Source organism: Fukomys damarensis, unplaced genomic scaffold (genome assembly GCF_012274545.1).
Source record: "Fukomys damarensis isolate Sample0158 unplaced genomic scaffold, DMR_v1.0_HiC HiC_scaffold_1, whole genome shotgun sequence".
In the NCBI taxonomy this organism is placed as follows: domain Eukaryota; kingdom Metazoa; phylum Chordata; class Mammalia; order Rodentia; family Bathyergidae; genus Fukomys; species Fukomys damarensis.
The window spans coordinates 57,643,560-57,657,611 of NW_022900913.1; the positions used below are offsets into that span (position 1 = coordinate 57,643,560).

Below are 14,052 nucleotides of genomic sequence, written 5' to 3' on the forward strand. Positions count from 1 at the left end.
TAGATGTCTTTCATTCCTAAAGCCTTTGCCACTTCCTGAGTTATTTGAGAAGTTAAAGGTCCGCTGTCACTCCGAAGAGGCTGAGGTAGTCCAAATTGAGGGATTTCTTTAAGAAACACCTTTACTGGGCCGGGGATTTAGCTCAGTGGTTCCGCCACCTGCCTTGCAAGCGCAAAGACCTGAGTTCGATCCCCAGTACCAAAAAACAAAAACAAAAACCACGAAACACCTTTACTGTTTCTAGAGACTTTTATGAACCGGTAGGAAGGGCTTCAATCCAGCCTGTAAAGGTGTCAATTAGGACCAACGTATGTTTAAATCCTCCACATGCTACCATGTGGAGGAAGTCTAATTGCCATTTCTCCCCAGGGTATGTACCTCTCCTCTGTATATATTCCAATAAAGGACGTAGTTTGGGCTTGCCTGGGTTATTGTAGGTATAGAGTGGGAAATCTTTGCAGAGCTTTTGGATGGCTGTCACTAGTTCTAGTCCTGTGAAAACCTGAGCAAACATTTCCAATGTAGCATCTCTTCCTACATGGAAAGAAATCATGAAGTGTTTTTATACCCTTCTGCTGTATCCCCTCAGGAAGGACGAGTCTGTTTTCTAAATACCACTAGATAGCCTTCTAAATTCCCCCTTGTCCTAAGGCACATTTATCTTTCTGGGGAGTATAGACAAGTTTTAATGGTTCCTCGGGAAATGGGACTAAGGTTAGAGTCTTAAGAGGTTGTAAGGCTGACTTTCTTACTTCTCTATCAAACTTTTAATTTCCCAAGAAGACTTCAGAAATATCTCTTTGGTGACCTTTACAATTCATGACTGTGACATGCCTGGGAAGATGAACTGCCTCTAGGAGTTGTAGAATTTCCTATCTGTGTTTAAGAAAAGATTGCTTACTAGTCAGTAAGCGTCTTTCTTTCCAGATTGCTGCATCGGAATGTTGAACTAGAAAGGCACATTTGGAGTCTATGTAGCTATTTCACTTTTTGCTTTTTCCCAATATCAATGCCAAATAAAAGCTATTAGTGAAAATGGCACAGGGGGTGGAGTGAGGTGCAGTCATTTGCCCAGGCTTTGGCCTGGCTTCCAGAGCATTTTAAGCACATAAAAGTAGGAAGTAAGCCAGACATGGTGGTACATGCCTGTAATCTCTGCACTGGGGAGGCTGAGGCAGGATTGTCATGAGTTCAAGGTCTGAACTACGTATCAAGACCCTTTCAAAAGAAAAAAAGAAAGAAAGAAAGCAGCTCAGAAGAACTAGCTCTGCCTCTAGATGTTATGTGGTATAAGGACTGATGACTGTGGTGGTTGTAAAGGATATTGGTCCTATGTGTGCAAGTAAAGTTTGGAAGAAAGTGGGAGTCAATCATTTTGACAAGTCTCCTGAAATGAACAGCTAGCAGGAGCTGAAATCTTTTCCTTTTGATCTCAGGCAAAGGCAGAGAACACTCTACCAGCTTCACACAATATATGCTCACTGATGCCCTCTAAGCAGTCTGCTCATGCCTCTTTCTTATCCAAAAACAATGCCCCATTTTTCTTGGAGCTCCTTGGATGAGGATGAATTGGATGACTCTTTGCTGAAGCTCTCTGATGGAGAAGATGACGGCCATTTCAGTCTCACTGAGGAAGAGATCAAGGAGCTTCTGAAAGATGATGGCTCATCAAAAAGAGATTGAAGAACTCTTGAAGGATCATGAGCCATCAAATGAGCAGGCGAATGGAGAAAAGAGGAGTCAAATTCTACTTGAAACTCCCCAAGAAAAAAGTTCATTGTACAGCTTCAGACCAGTAGCTGAGAACCCTGGTCTCTTCAAACTACCTCAACTAAATATAGTAGTTGGTCATAAACCAACTCCTACTAAATCATTAAATAGGCACCTTGCACTAGCAAAGAATCATAGAAAAGTGACTGTTGTTGCACCATTTGATTCATTTGTGCTTGATAAGAGTAAGACTGATTTATCTAAAGATATTGAAAAAATCTCTTCCTTTGGAAAGAGATGAGAGAATATGATCTTACCCCAAATGAGAACAAAGTTCATATTGAATCTAAAGAGATCAGCCCTAACATTTCTGTCTGGGACAGGGCCTTTTCTTTGAATAGTAACTTTCAACAAACTGTCTCTGATACAATTGACAGTAAGAAACCTACACCAGTGTTCTCTCAGATCTCAGATCATTCAAAGATTCCAATACAAATTCATCCTGGAAAAATAGTAGATCACACAAACTAAGTTATGAAATGAGGTCTCTAGTTGTTTCCAGCTCATCGAAGAGAGATGTTCTTGACAAGGATTTTAGAGAGATGAAAGGCCATGAAAAAAAAAACAGGCAAAATCATTCCTGTTCTACAAACCAAAACCAGGATTAATGTTTCGACGTTTTCACAATCAGATTTGGAACAGCAGAAGCAGGTTTATCTCAGGCATGTCTTTGATCATATAGAAGACCCAAGGGACTCTAACCAAGGTCCCTTGGGGGAGATATATATCTTGATGAATAGGTAGCATCCTCTGGATTCCACCATGTAAGATTATGCCTGGTTTCAAAAGAAACATCTGCAGAGATACAGCCTGACTCAGTGGGTTGAGAGGAAAAGTGCAGCCACCATTGGTTTCCAGATTTCTCATATAATCCATTTATCTCCTCTCATCAGCAGTGAAGATCCCTCTCAAGCATCCTGTTCAGAATAATGACTACCCCCTCAAAAGCCAGTATGAGGCTAAATCACAGGCTAAAGAAAAACACCAAGGCTCAAGAAAAACACCCACATCTATGCAGAAGTGAAGTCCACTTCTGGGGACCAAAAGAAATAATCTTTTAATCTTTTGTGAAGAAAAGATTCTTTACCAGGCTATAAGCCAGTGTTAATTATTGTGATGACCTGTGAGTGGATGTAAGTTACTTTTACCAAACCCTCTTTTAAATTTGAATCTCTAACTATCTGTCAGTATTTTAAAGTTGGTAGTCCAGGTATTTAAAGTAAGATGGAATACAAGAAAAATCCTGTTGAAAGGATAAATTAAAAATATAAACCCTCTACTTTCTATACTTGTAAACTACTATGATACCCAGGTATTGGAGATTGAATGCAGGGCTTCATGCATGCTGGGCAAGCATTATACCACTTAGCAATATCTCCAGCTCTATTTTTATTATCATCTTTGGTTTTTCTTCATTCTCTATTAAATTTATATTGCACATAGTGTTTACAGATCTTATACATCTTAATTCTGAAAGAATATTACTGACCAACCCCTGCTGAATACATTGTGGTCTTGTGGCAGCTGTTTCTGTTCTTCTTCAAGAATTTTCCCTTTCTTTTGCCCCCCCCAGTGACCACTCTGTTCCCTGGGGATCTACAGGCAGTATTCTGGTATGTTGTTAGACATGGATATGGCTTTTTAGAATGGCCTCTTTGCTCTCTTATTGAAAAGCTGCCTAGCCACACTCTTGACTTGATAATAGGCCAGTGCCATTGAGATATTAGTCTTCAGTTTCATCTGATAAAGCTTACCTTTTAAATAACAGTGTTAGTCAAGGAACTTCTAACCTGTAGGAGAGACCTTGGAGAGGCACTCTTTATCTCCATTACTGGTTGACAGGTGTCTTCAGACCCTTAATGTTACCATCTCCTCATTTGGTCAGGCCCCTGATGCACATAACTGCTAAGTGGGTCTGATAGTATTGTGATTGAGTCTGTCCACAAAAGAATTACCTGATCTGGAGGTCTGATATTCTAACCAAAGCTGATAAGACTTTGTGCATCTGTCTTATTGGATGTTTTAAGAGTTTGTACTCCCTCTTTACAAACAGTTTTAGACATAATTTTTTGGAAGTTTTGCATTCTGGCATTCATGCTTCTGCTATTTTACTCTCTGTGAAGGTTGTTCATAGTTGCTACAGCTTCTACCTGGTTTTGTCATTTCATCAGCCCCATCTTTGTATGTGAGTAACTGTCTTAAGCATTATTCCCTACTTTAGAAACTGACTTGAGACAAGTTGGGTCATTCAAGCCTCCAATAAATTTGGAGAGATGCCTCTAAGTGTTTAATGTTTTAATCCAAGGATTCTCTTTTCCTTGGACATTTCTTTAGATTGTGGAACTAGAATGCAATGAAAAAATTCCATTTGAAGGCAGTAGTCAAAAATCTGTTCTTTCAGTTCGCATAACTGGCATTTACTTCACTGGCCCCTCTTCAGGCTGCCCTATATTAGCCTGATGGAGTGAGACAGGCCAGACACTCACCTTTGGGACCAAAATATAGTTAAAATTAAATGTAGACAGAATAGCTAGCATTACAGTTGTCTAGTTCCTCACAGATATCCCAAGGAGAGAAGGGACATTTTACTTCAGTAAAACCATCTATGACTTTAAAAAATCTATGACTTATGTTCCTGTCCCCCTGGTATAGGAAGGTTTAAATGGAATGTGAAATGTGACGATTGGCTTTGCCACATCAAATGAGTGACAGGTTAACTAGACAATGTGACAACCACATTTCCTATTAGTTCAAATAATTCTGTCTTCTAAAGCTTTAGCAGCTTAATTAAACCTGTTGGACTGGGGGAGGAGAGAACTGTTCTATAGTAGTTAACAAGGTATTCTTCAAGAAGAAAAAACAAAACCAAAGAAAACTCATTATTTGGCATGTTTGCCTTAAAATGATAGTGGGTAGAATCTAGAGTTTTAACGTCTTTTCAAAGCTGCCTATCTCACATTTGGTTTGGGCTTCTATGTCTAGTATTTCAGGTAGAATTCTAACTATTTTCAAATTTGAGTAAGGGTTTTATGCATTTAACTTCCTACCAAGTTTTCTTCATTCACAATGACATTCTTACCATAGGAGTCTTGACAAAACAGAGTAAAATGTGCTGTGTAAACAGTTTATCTGTGATAAAGTCATCTGAAATAACCTATATTTTTTACATCTAATACAGACCCTGATTTACGTGCACTGTTGTCAGGATCAATTATGAAACTGAAGTTTGCTGCCTCCTTTTTATCATGTTTTTCCCCTTGTAGCAGTTTTATTTAATGTCATTAAAAAGAAATAAAAGTTCTTGTCAGTGGCAAAACAAATAAAAAAAATAAACAAAAGCTATTAACTCTGCCGTTTGAGTAAGGAGAAAAGGTTTGGCTTCAATGATTTATTGTGAACTGACAACTGCATAACCTGCCTTTCGATGTCCTTCTTAAACAAAGCTACTTCTATCAGTGAACTACACCTCCTGAGTGTCTTGGAAGGGCAGATCACTGATATCCTGCCTGCTTGCATAGGTCTGGGAGATCACTTGTTTATAGGAGTGGCTAACTTCCATGCATGTAGACATCAAAGAGGAAGGATTAAGAGTGGTGCAAGTTCTTATAAGAACCTCAGGGGTGTTTAAGAGCTTGGCCTGATACTTGTTAACTCATTTCCCTGGTAACCACAAGAAATCTTTTGTCTGTAATTGCTCTGACCTGATGAGAAGTCAGTACTTCTAATCTCTGTCCTAAAGTTAATTTTGCAGCTTATGTTAGCATAGCTATAACTGCTACTGTTGTCAGGGAGGGTGACCATCCAGCAGCCACTCCATCTAACTTTTTTGAAAAGTATGTCACTGGGTGGAATTACTAGCCTTTGGGTTAAGAACCCCCCAAACCCCCTCTCTTCTGATATATAGAGGAACAAGGTTTTTAAAAGCAAGGTATTATCAGTGCTAGAGTCTGAATAATGGCATGCTTTATTTCTCTAAAGGCATTGTCAATTACTTCTTTTGACTTTAGGGGCACAGACTCATGGCCTTTGACAGCCTCGTATAGAGGCTTTGCCATTAGTTCAAAATTGGGTAGCCAGATCCTACAGAGCCAGACATTCAAAGGAAGAAAGAAAGCTGTTGTTTGGGAGTGGGAGGTCCAAGATAACAGATAACCTGGATCCAATCCCTAGACAGCTGTCATTCCCCAGGTGTAAGAACATATCCCAAATACTGAACTTTTTGGAGGGATATCTGAGCTTTTCCTTTGGAGACCTTATATCCCTTCTTAGCTAGAAATTTAACGGTTTGTATAATATTACAGTTGGATAACTCCTGAGTTGGTCTACAAACTAGAAAATCACCTACATACTATAGGATGGTTCCCTGTTTAAGCTCTAGGTTCTTACGTCTTTCTCTAGTACTGAAGCAAAAAGGTAAGGACTGTCTCTAAAGCCCCATGGGAGAACTGTCCAAGTATATTGCTGTTTTTCTCTTGAAATGGGACTTTCCCATTCAAAGGCAAAGAGAAACTGGAAGTCTTAATGTAGGGGAATGGAAAAAAATGCATCTTTTAAATCTGAGACTAAGAGCCAATTAGTGACCCCTGGAATTTGGGGGAGAATTGCATATAGATATGCCATCAGAGGTTATACTGGAATGACAGCCTTGTTAATGAGGTGGAGGGCTTGCATCAACCTATATTCTTCTTAGAGCTTTCATGCAGGAAGAATGGGTAGTATTTCAAGGGGACTGACAAAGCTGCAGAAAGCCATATTTGAGAAACCTGTCCATGAGGGGCTGGAGGCCTTTATGTGTCTCTTTGACTGGGTACTGCCTCTGGTTAAGAAACTGGCTGGGATCTTTTAGTTTTATATCTGCTTGCATAGCTGAATTTGTCCTACTAAGTATTCAATTACACTATACAGCAAGATCCACCTGTTGGCTAATTTGGTTAGGGAGATCTGGTGCAGTCCCAACAAGCAAAATCTATTCTGGGCTTAGTCAGAATTTGAGAACTGCCCTCAATTTTACTAGTAAATCTCTTCCTAGCAAGGAAGTAGGATACTGTGGGACAATTAGAAACTCATGGTTAAACATGTGGCCTTCAAAGTGACACATCAGAGGAGTAAAGAAATCTCTAAGGGTCCCCTCAACCCCAACTATGGTTATAGACCTAGAGGAGGGTTTTCTAGAGAAGGAAGTCAAAATTGAATGAGCTGCCCCTGTGTCAATAAGTAACTGAACTGGCTCACCCATGGTATCTAAGATCACTCAGGGTTCCTTGCAGGAGATGATCATGTCCATGGACATGAGCACTGTTGGTTCTCATGGCCTCTTCAATCATCTGAGCAGGAAATGAGGGTTTTGTCTATCACAGTTCCTTCTCTGGGAGAAGGCATGGTTAATCCTCTGGTGTCATGATTCAGGTACACTGGCTGCCTCATATTTGGAGCAGGGCCTATTTGGTGGTTGGTACAGTTGTGTGCTGGGGTCCAGTCTTCTTGCACTTGAAACAGGAACTCTTTTGATTGTCTTTGGGTTTCCCCCTTAGATAACCCGGGTGAGTTTAAAGCACTGCCAATTCTGACAGCTATAATCTTAGCCTTTCTCTTTTGATCCTCCTCTGGATCCCGAATGTGAAAAGAAAGATTATGTCCAGCAATTAGGTCATAGGTGCTTGTGGGCCCATCAGAAGTTTTTGTAATTCATGACAAATATCTGGGGCTGACTGACAAATGCAATGTCTGCTTCTCCCTCCATGGATCTGCATTAGTATATTTACGAAAGACTTCTATTAATCTATTACAGAAAACAGCTGAATTTTCCTCTTTGCCCTGTATGACCCCACTCAACTTACCATAACAGACTTCTTAATATACCTTTTCATCCCATAGCAAAAGTAGCTGTTGTATCAAACATCATTTTTAGTCCCTCTCTAGTATTATAGTTCTAGTTTGGTTCCATTAAAAGGACAATAGCTTTTCCAGGGTGGTTTCTTCCCCTTCTTAAAGCATAGTGCTCATGTGCATAGATCCTAGTCTATTATAGGATTCTTTGACTTTTACCCTGGGTACAGCAAGATGAATTGGACATTTTGCCCTAATAAGTCAAAAGAAAGGATCAAAGTTTAAAACACATCTAGAAATTTACTAGGGTCCTTGGGACTCTCTTAGGGGCAGGACAAGTTGTGAGTTAGGGGAATAAGAAGTGCCACTTCAGGTTCATCATGTAGGGGTTACAGCTGTCTTGTGTGCACCCAGTGGGACCCAAGGCTATCTGAAGGACATGATGAAGGGACTGAGGAATTCTGGGTTCCACTGGGGCACTAGGCTCTAGTGTAGTTCCTGAATCACTTGGAGGGGATGGACCTGATTTACTGGCCCGAGGGTTAGTAGGAGGAGATCAAAGAGACCTCCCAGTGTGGTTCTCATCATTAAACAGCCTGGAGAGATCCATATCCCTGAGAGACAGGATCATCAAAGATGTCTTTCTCTTCCACATGGGCCCCTCTATATACTATAGTTTCTGAGTAAATGCCTGAACATAAGTCACTGTTAGGGTATGGAAACAGTTGGCAAACTTTCAAGGATCCTCAGAAAATCTACCCAATTTTTCCTTGTATTGTGGAATATTATAACTGAAAAGGGAACTAGCACTTGGACTATATCATCAGTGCTTACTGGGCTACTGATGCTTATGGTATCTGGTGAGGTCTGTAGGCTGCTGTGCAATAAAGTTCCTTGGCTCCCTGTCTAATGAGGTCTCCTGAGGTTTGGTGAGGTCCTCCTGGCTGGCTCGCCAGATTGTACAGTAGAATGAGCTAATAATAGTTAAGGTTCTTGTGTATTAGGACCAAAGAATTCCCAAGTGTACACCCAGTAGTAAGTAGTAAGCGCTATGCTTAATGAAGATTATGGAAGTTGTGCTCAGGGCCAGACCATACTAACAATGGTATAACATAGACCAAGAAAGGTGCCAGGGTGACAGAAAAAGGGTGACCTGCATACAGGTCAAAGGTAGCAGCAGCAACAGGAAAAAATGATCAATAGCTCAGGCTTTCAGAATTTAAATACCAGACACCACTCCTTTACATGTCTCCCACTGAATTTCCCTGGTCAGCCAATTCTCTGGCATATGTGCTCTCTGGGTATCTGTGTATCACATGGGCTTTTGTTATTTTACCGGGTGCTGTTTAGAGTCAAATGAGAGAGAGGAGTGATTCACTCAGCTCCTTTGTTTCTAAATGTACTAAAGTCAGTATGATTTTTTAAAAAGAATGGAGCAAAGACTTCACTGAATTGGTTTTTTTTATAAGAATTTATCTTTACAAAAAAAAGGTTTAATTTCTGGAACACTAAATTCAATTCCTATAACTTTCTACCAACATAATTAAAAGCTGTAACAAGGAACTTTAAACTTACCTGATATAAGACGTTTTTGACACTGAGGAACATATTTTTCAAGGAGACGTTTCATACGAGAATCTTTGGCCTCATCCAAAGCACACTTTCCACTGTCAGTTCTAATTAATGGGTCAGCTCCACTCAAAAGAAGTAACTCTGCCACCTAGAAAAAGATTGTTTATGTAAGAAAGTCCAGAGAAAGTGTATGAATGTAAACAGGTGCTAGCACATACTAAATGTGTGCTTTCAACAATACCTCTGGGATTACTTATAACATCTTTAGTCAACAACAAAAAAATTAATGTAGTTGCTACTCAAAGTTAATTTTTTAATACACAGATCCCTTCTCTTAAAAAAACAGTGGAGCGGGGAGAAAGGAAAGAAGGAAGGAAGGTGGAATGAAGCAGTTGCTTTTGTTTTTAACTGAAAAATTTAAAGGAAACAAAGCCATTGTCTTGCTCACCTGTTTTTAAGTTATTTCTCCATCCCAGTTCCCAACATGCAATCATCTAATGTTGAACTCTGATACTGAATGGAAACAGTCCCCCAAGCCCTGGTCCCCTGGGACCAGAAAGATGCCAAAAGAACCAAACCCAAACCAAACCAAAGCACCACATTGGTAACCCCACACAGCCTGATGCATATGCATATCTCTGAGCTTCTTGCTTCTATTTTCCCCCCTTTCATTCTACTGCTTCTGAGGGTTCCAGGAGGCAGAGTACCTGCCATCCTAGTTTGGCCAAACTTTAAATAAATCCATTTTCCTTTCATCATTGTCTCTTCTCTTACTCCCAATGTGGTGGGTGACTGAATACAATTCAATGGGATCCCCATTAGCAGGAATAGAAGAGGGAGAAAGGAAAAGGAGGAAGGAAGTAAGGGGAGGAGGCTAGAAATGTTTGCAGTTCAGCTGCTGATGAAATGAAGCTAGCAAATATGTCAGAAATTAGGACTGGGTTCTGCAGTAGTGTAGTAGCTCAGTATAGTTATTATGTGTAGGCACTTAGAGCAGTTTAAGAATAGGGTCAGATAAAAGAGCTAATTTAACCAATAGCTGGTTAACCAAGCAGCCACTAAAGCTTAGAAATGTAAAAGAAAACACAAGACCAGAGGATAAGAGTTGGAATGAGACTAGAAAAATAAGAACTATTCCCTTCAGGAAGAAGACTTAACCAGTTAACAGTTTTAATAAGTCTCCTCTGCCTCTAGTCCCCAGACAAACAAATGCAAGATAACCAGTTTTCTTTTGAATTCATTTCCTTTGAAACAAGTTCTCAGGCTCTCCCTATGTACATAAGGCTAAGACAGAGAAAGTATATTGGACATCTTTACCCTCCTTCTGGATCTTCCCTATAAGCTTTTTCTTCACATTATTGTCAGTAAAGTTCTTATTACTTCTTACTTTGGTTCAGGACTTCCTCCTTCATTGTTCATGGGACAATGAGCTTGGCTTATACAGTAATGGCAGTTATAGTGGCAAATGTAATTTAACAGGTTCCAGTAGATAATTACATCTTCCTCTCTATATGTACATAGGTATATATGGTACTGCTATTCTTCCTCAGAAGATCAGGAAGAAACTGGGTCACTCCTTATTCTGCTACTCATTCTTAAGTATTCTCATCAATGAGCTCTTCCTGGCCTCTTTCCACCTACTGCCGCCCCAGGTAAAAACGGTGTCTCCCTAATTTAATGTACCTATTTTATTATAAAAATCAATACACTCTATATTAGACTTTTACAAGTTTTTCCTATTACACTGTTAAATTTCTTGAAGGTGGAATTATGTTTTTCCTTTTCTATTAATTTATAATTCTTGACTAGGTCATTAATGAATATAGTACAAATTCAGATACCCGATAGCTCAGAAAACCTCAAAAGAGTATGTAATGAAAGTTAAGTTTTCCTGGGGAAGGGAGGAGGGGGTGAAGGAAGGGCAGGGATAAGGGGAAAAAATGAGAACCAAGACCTGTCATGTAAAGGTACAAGATCCCAATGATGAATGTAACTGTACTGTATACCTAAAATGTACCAATAAACTCAATGAGGAAAAAAAAGTAAGTTTCCCTCCTTCATGCCTGTCCTCCAGAAATATTTTCCTGAGTCATCCCTAAAGCTCCCTCTGAATTTTTCCAGCATTAGTCTAGTCCAAAAAGTCTGAACATATGTATCACATGTATGTACACAGATTTTCTTACACAAGTGGCCATATATTATGCACACCTCTCTGTATCTTGCCTGTTTTCCCCATCCTCTCAACAATAGTCTTTAGATCTAGCTTCATATTAGTGTAGATTGCACTTCATTCCTTTCTTTTTAAATTAAGTTTATTGGTACATTTTAGGTATACACTATGCTGACATTCATTTTTGGGAAATTGTACCTTTACATGATATATTTTGGTTCTTATTTTTTTTTCCCATTCCCCTACCCTACCTTCAATCACTCACCCTTCCCTATTTATAAAGACTTTGTTTCTGTTTTGTTCTTTGCTCAAATATTTTCCTTTCCCTTTTCTTTCCACTAACTTTCCCAATTCCCCTTCCCCTTTTTCCCTTTGGACCTTTCCTATTTCACATTAGTATACATTTTGGCCATCATTAACACTGAGGGTATTTTTCTGAGTTCCCAACTTTGAACATCTTTAAAGAAAGGGCACCGGAAATCTGTAGTAGAAGGGTGTGGAGTTCAACCATTCAGAAGGTTGGGGAACTCAATCTGGGCCTTGCAGCTCGAGGTCAGTCTGCATCAAGGGGTTCAGCCATCAGCTAACTGAGATCGGGGGTCTTGCATGCTCACTCTGTCTGAGTCATTAAATGGTAAATATACTATATTGAAAAGTTTGTTCACTGCAGACATGTTCTGCAGTGCTTCTTGATTTCAATTTAATTCAAATGGTTTAAGGGTGATAGACTAGTGACTACCACAGGTGGTCAGTTTCCAAATTGTGCTTGATCTTAATGTGTTGCTGATTGTATCAGTTGGGGTAAAGCATTGCGGTTGATTTGATGAGCTGTTTTCTCTGATGTTATGAAGATGAGAATGTCTGTGGGTCGTTAGAGACCCAGAAGCTAGGGCGCAACTATATCAGGAAGATTTGGGTGATAACCCAGAGATTAAACCAAGGACAGCCCCACAACAAAAATAAAAATGAGAAAACACTTAAACAAGACACAAGGATAGACTTCCAGTTCACCAATGGCAGACAGTAGGGCAAATGAGGATGCAAAGCCCGACAGTGAACCAACAGGACACCCTGAACTCAAATCATAGGAAGTAACAAAACAGATCAATCAGGCTCTGGTAAAATTCAATACAGAAATAATTTCCCAGATAACCATAGAGATAGTGAGCAAAATGGAAGTCATGATTCGAGACTCTAGAGCAGAAACTTACAAAAAAATAGATGAGCTCAGGACCACCATAGAAGCCACGAAGGCCCAGCATAAGAAAGAAATGGAAAAAATAAATGCCCAACATAGGAAAGAAATGGAATCCATAAAACAGATTCAAACAGATATCCAGGAGATTAAACACTCTATTGAAAGTGTACACAACAGAATAACAGAATGCAAAGACAGACTCTCAGATATAGAAAATAAGATTGTAGTCAGTGACCATGAAAAGAGAGGTCTCTTAAAAACAGTAGGGGATCATGAGAAAATGATCCAACAACTCCTAGATGATGAAAAGAATAACATAAGACTGATAGAAATCCATGAACTAGCAGGAGAAGATACAAATGACTTAAAAAAGCTGTTCACAGAATTAGTGACAGAAAACTTCCCAAACCTAGGGGAAGAATTTGACATGCAGATAACAGAGGCATATAGGACCCCAACTAGCCACAATAAAAAAAAATCTATACCTAGACATATAATCCAGATCCAAGATCCCAGAAACCCAACAGAAGAACAAAATACTACAAAGCAGTAAGAGAAAAGAAACAAATCACATGCAAAGGAAAGCCCATCAGAATCACAGCAGACTTTTCAACACAAACCCTTATGGCAAGGAGAGCCTGGAATGAGATATTTCAAGTACTAAAAGAGAACAACCTCCAACCTAGACTGATGTATCCTGTAAAACTCTCTTTCAAAATGGATGGGGAAACAAGACACTTCCACGACAAAGAACATCTGAGAAACTACATGAATAGCAAACCAGCACTACAAGCAATTCTAAACAAGATCCTAGAAAAAGACAATGAAGGCAACAACACAAGGCCCAACAGAGCAAATCAAATAGGCAAGGCAAGAAACTAAAAAGAGAAGGTGAAAAAGTAAAAAGAGTCAACAAAAGGCCAATAACATGTCAATAATAAGTCAGTACATATCAGTTATAACCAGCAATGTCAATGGCCTCAACTCACGAATCAAGAGAAATAGACTGGCAAAATGGAATAAGAAGCAAAATCCAACAATATGTTGTATACAAGAAACACACCCAGTGCAAAAAGAAGCCCATAGACTGAAAGGATGGTAAACAATTCTCCATGTGACAGGAGCCCAGAAAAAAACAGGGGTAGCAATCTTATTTGCAGACAAAGTAAATTTCAAACCAAAACTGATTCTAGTATTATTGATGTAGGACAGTACTGTATCATACCTCTATGAATGTAAAATATCTAGTACCTGCTTTATGATACATAGTACTGACTGTGCTTTATCAGAGCTACATTTAATGATATTACTCTAGAATGTTCTCTTTCCAGATGATGATTAAGATGCTAATAAAAAAATGGTGCCAGGTACAACAGCAACAGAACTTTGCTGTTTTCTGGATATTATTATTTTCTTTGTTTTTTTGTTTTTTTTTTTAATGCAATGTGCTGAATATCTATAATTTTGTTCAGATGACTGCAGAACCTGGAAAAGCTGTTGCTGCTATTGATGCATA

At 39.3% G+C, this 14,052-nt stretch overlaps 1 protein-coding gene and 1 pseudogene across 2 annotated transcripts in view; one reads left to right on the top strand and one right to left on the bottom strand.

The window, feature by feature from the left end:
- The window catches only part of Ankrd31 (ankyrin repeat domain 31), a 199,337-nt gene that overhangs the window by 86,750 nt on the left and 98,535 nt on the right, over positions 1-14,052 (bottom strand). For both annotated transcript variants that reach the window (XM_010635160.2, XM_019209194.2), the window contains exon 12: positions 9,172-9,316. In XM_010635160.2, the coding sequence (XP_010633462.1) occupies positions 9,172-9,316 (145 nt within the window). The remainder of the gene's footprint in view (positions 1-9,171; positions 9,317-14,052) is intronic.
- LOC109118378 lies at positions 1,300-2,700 on the top strand (annotated as a pseudogene).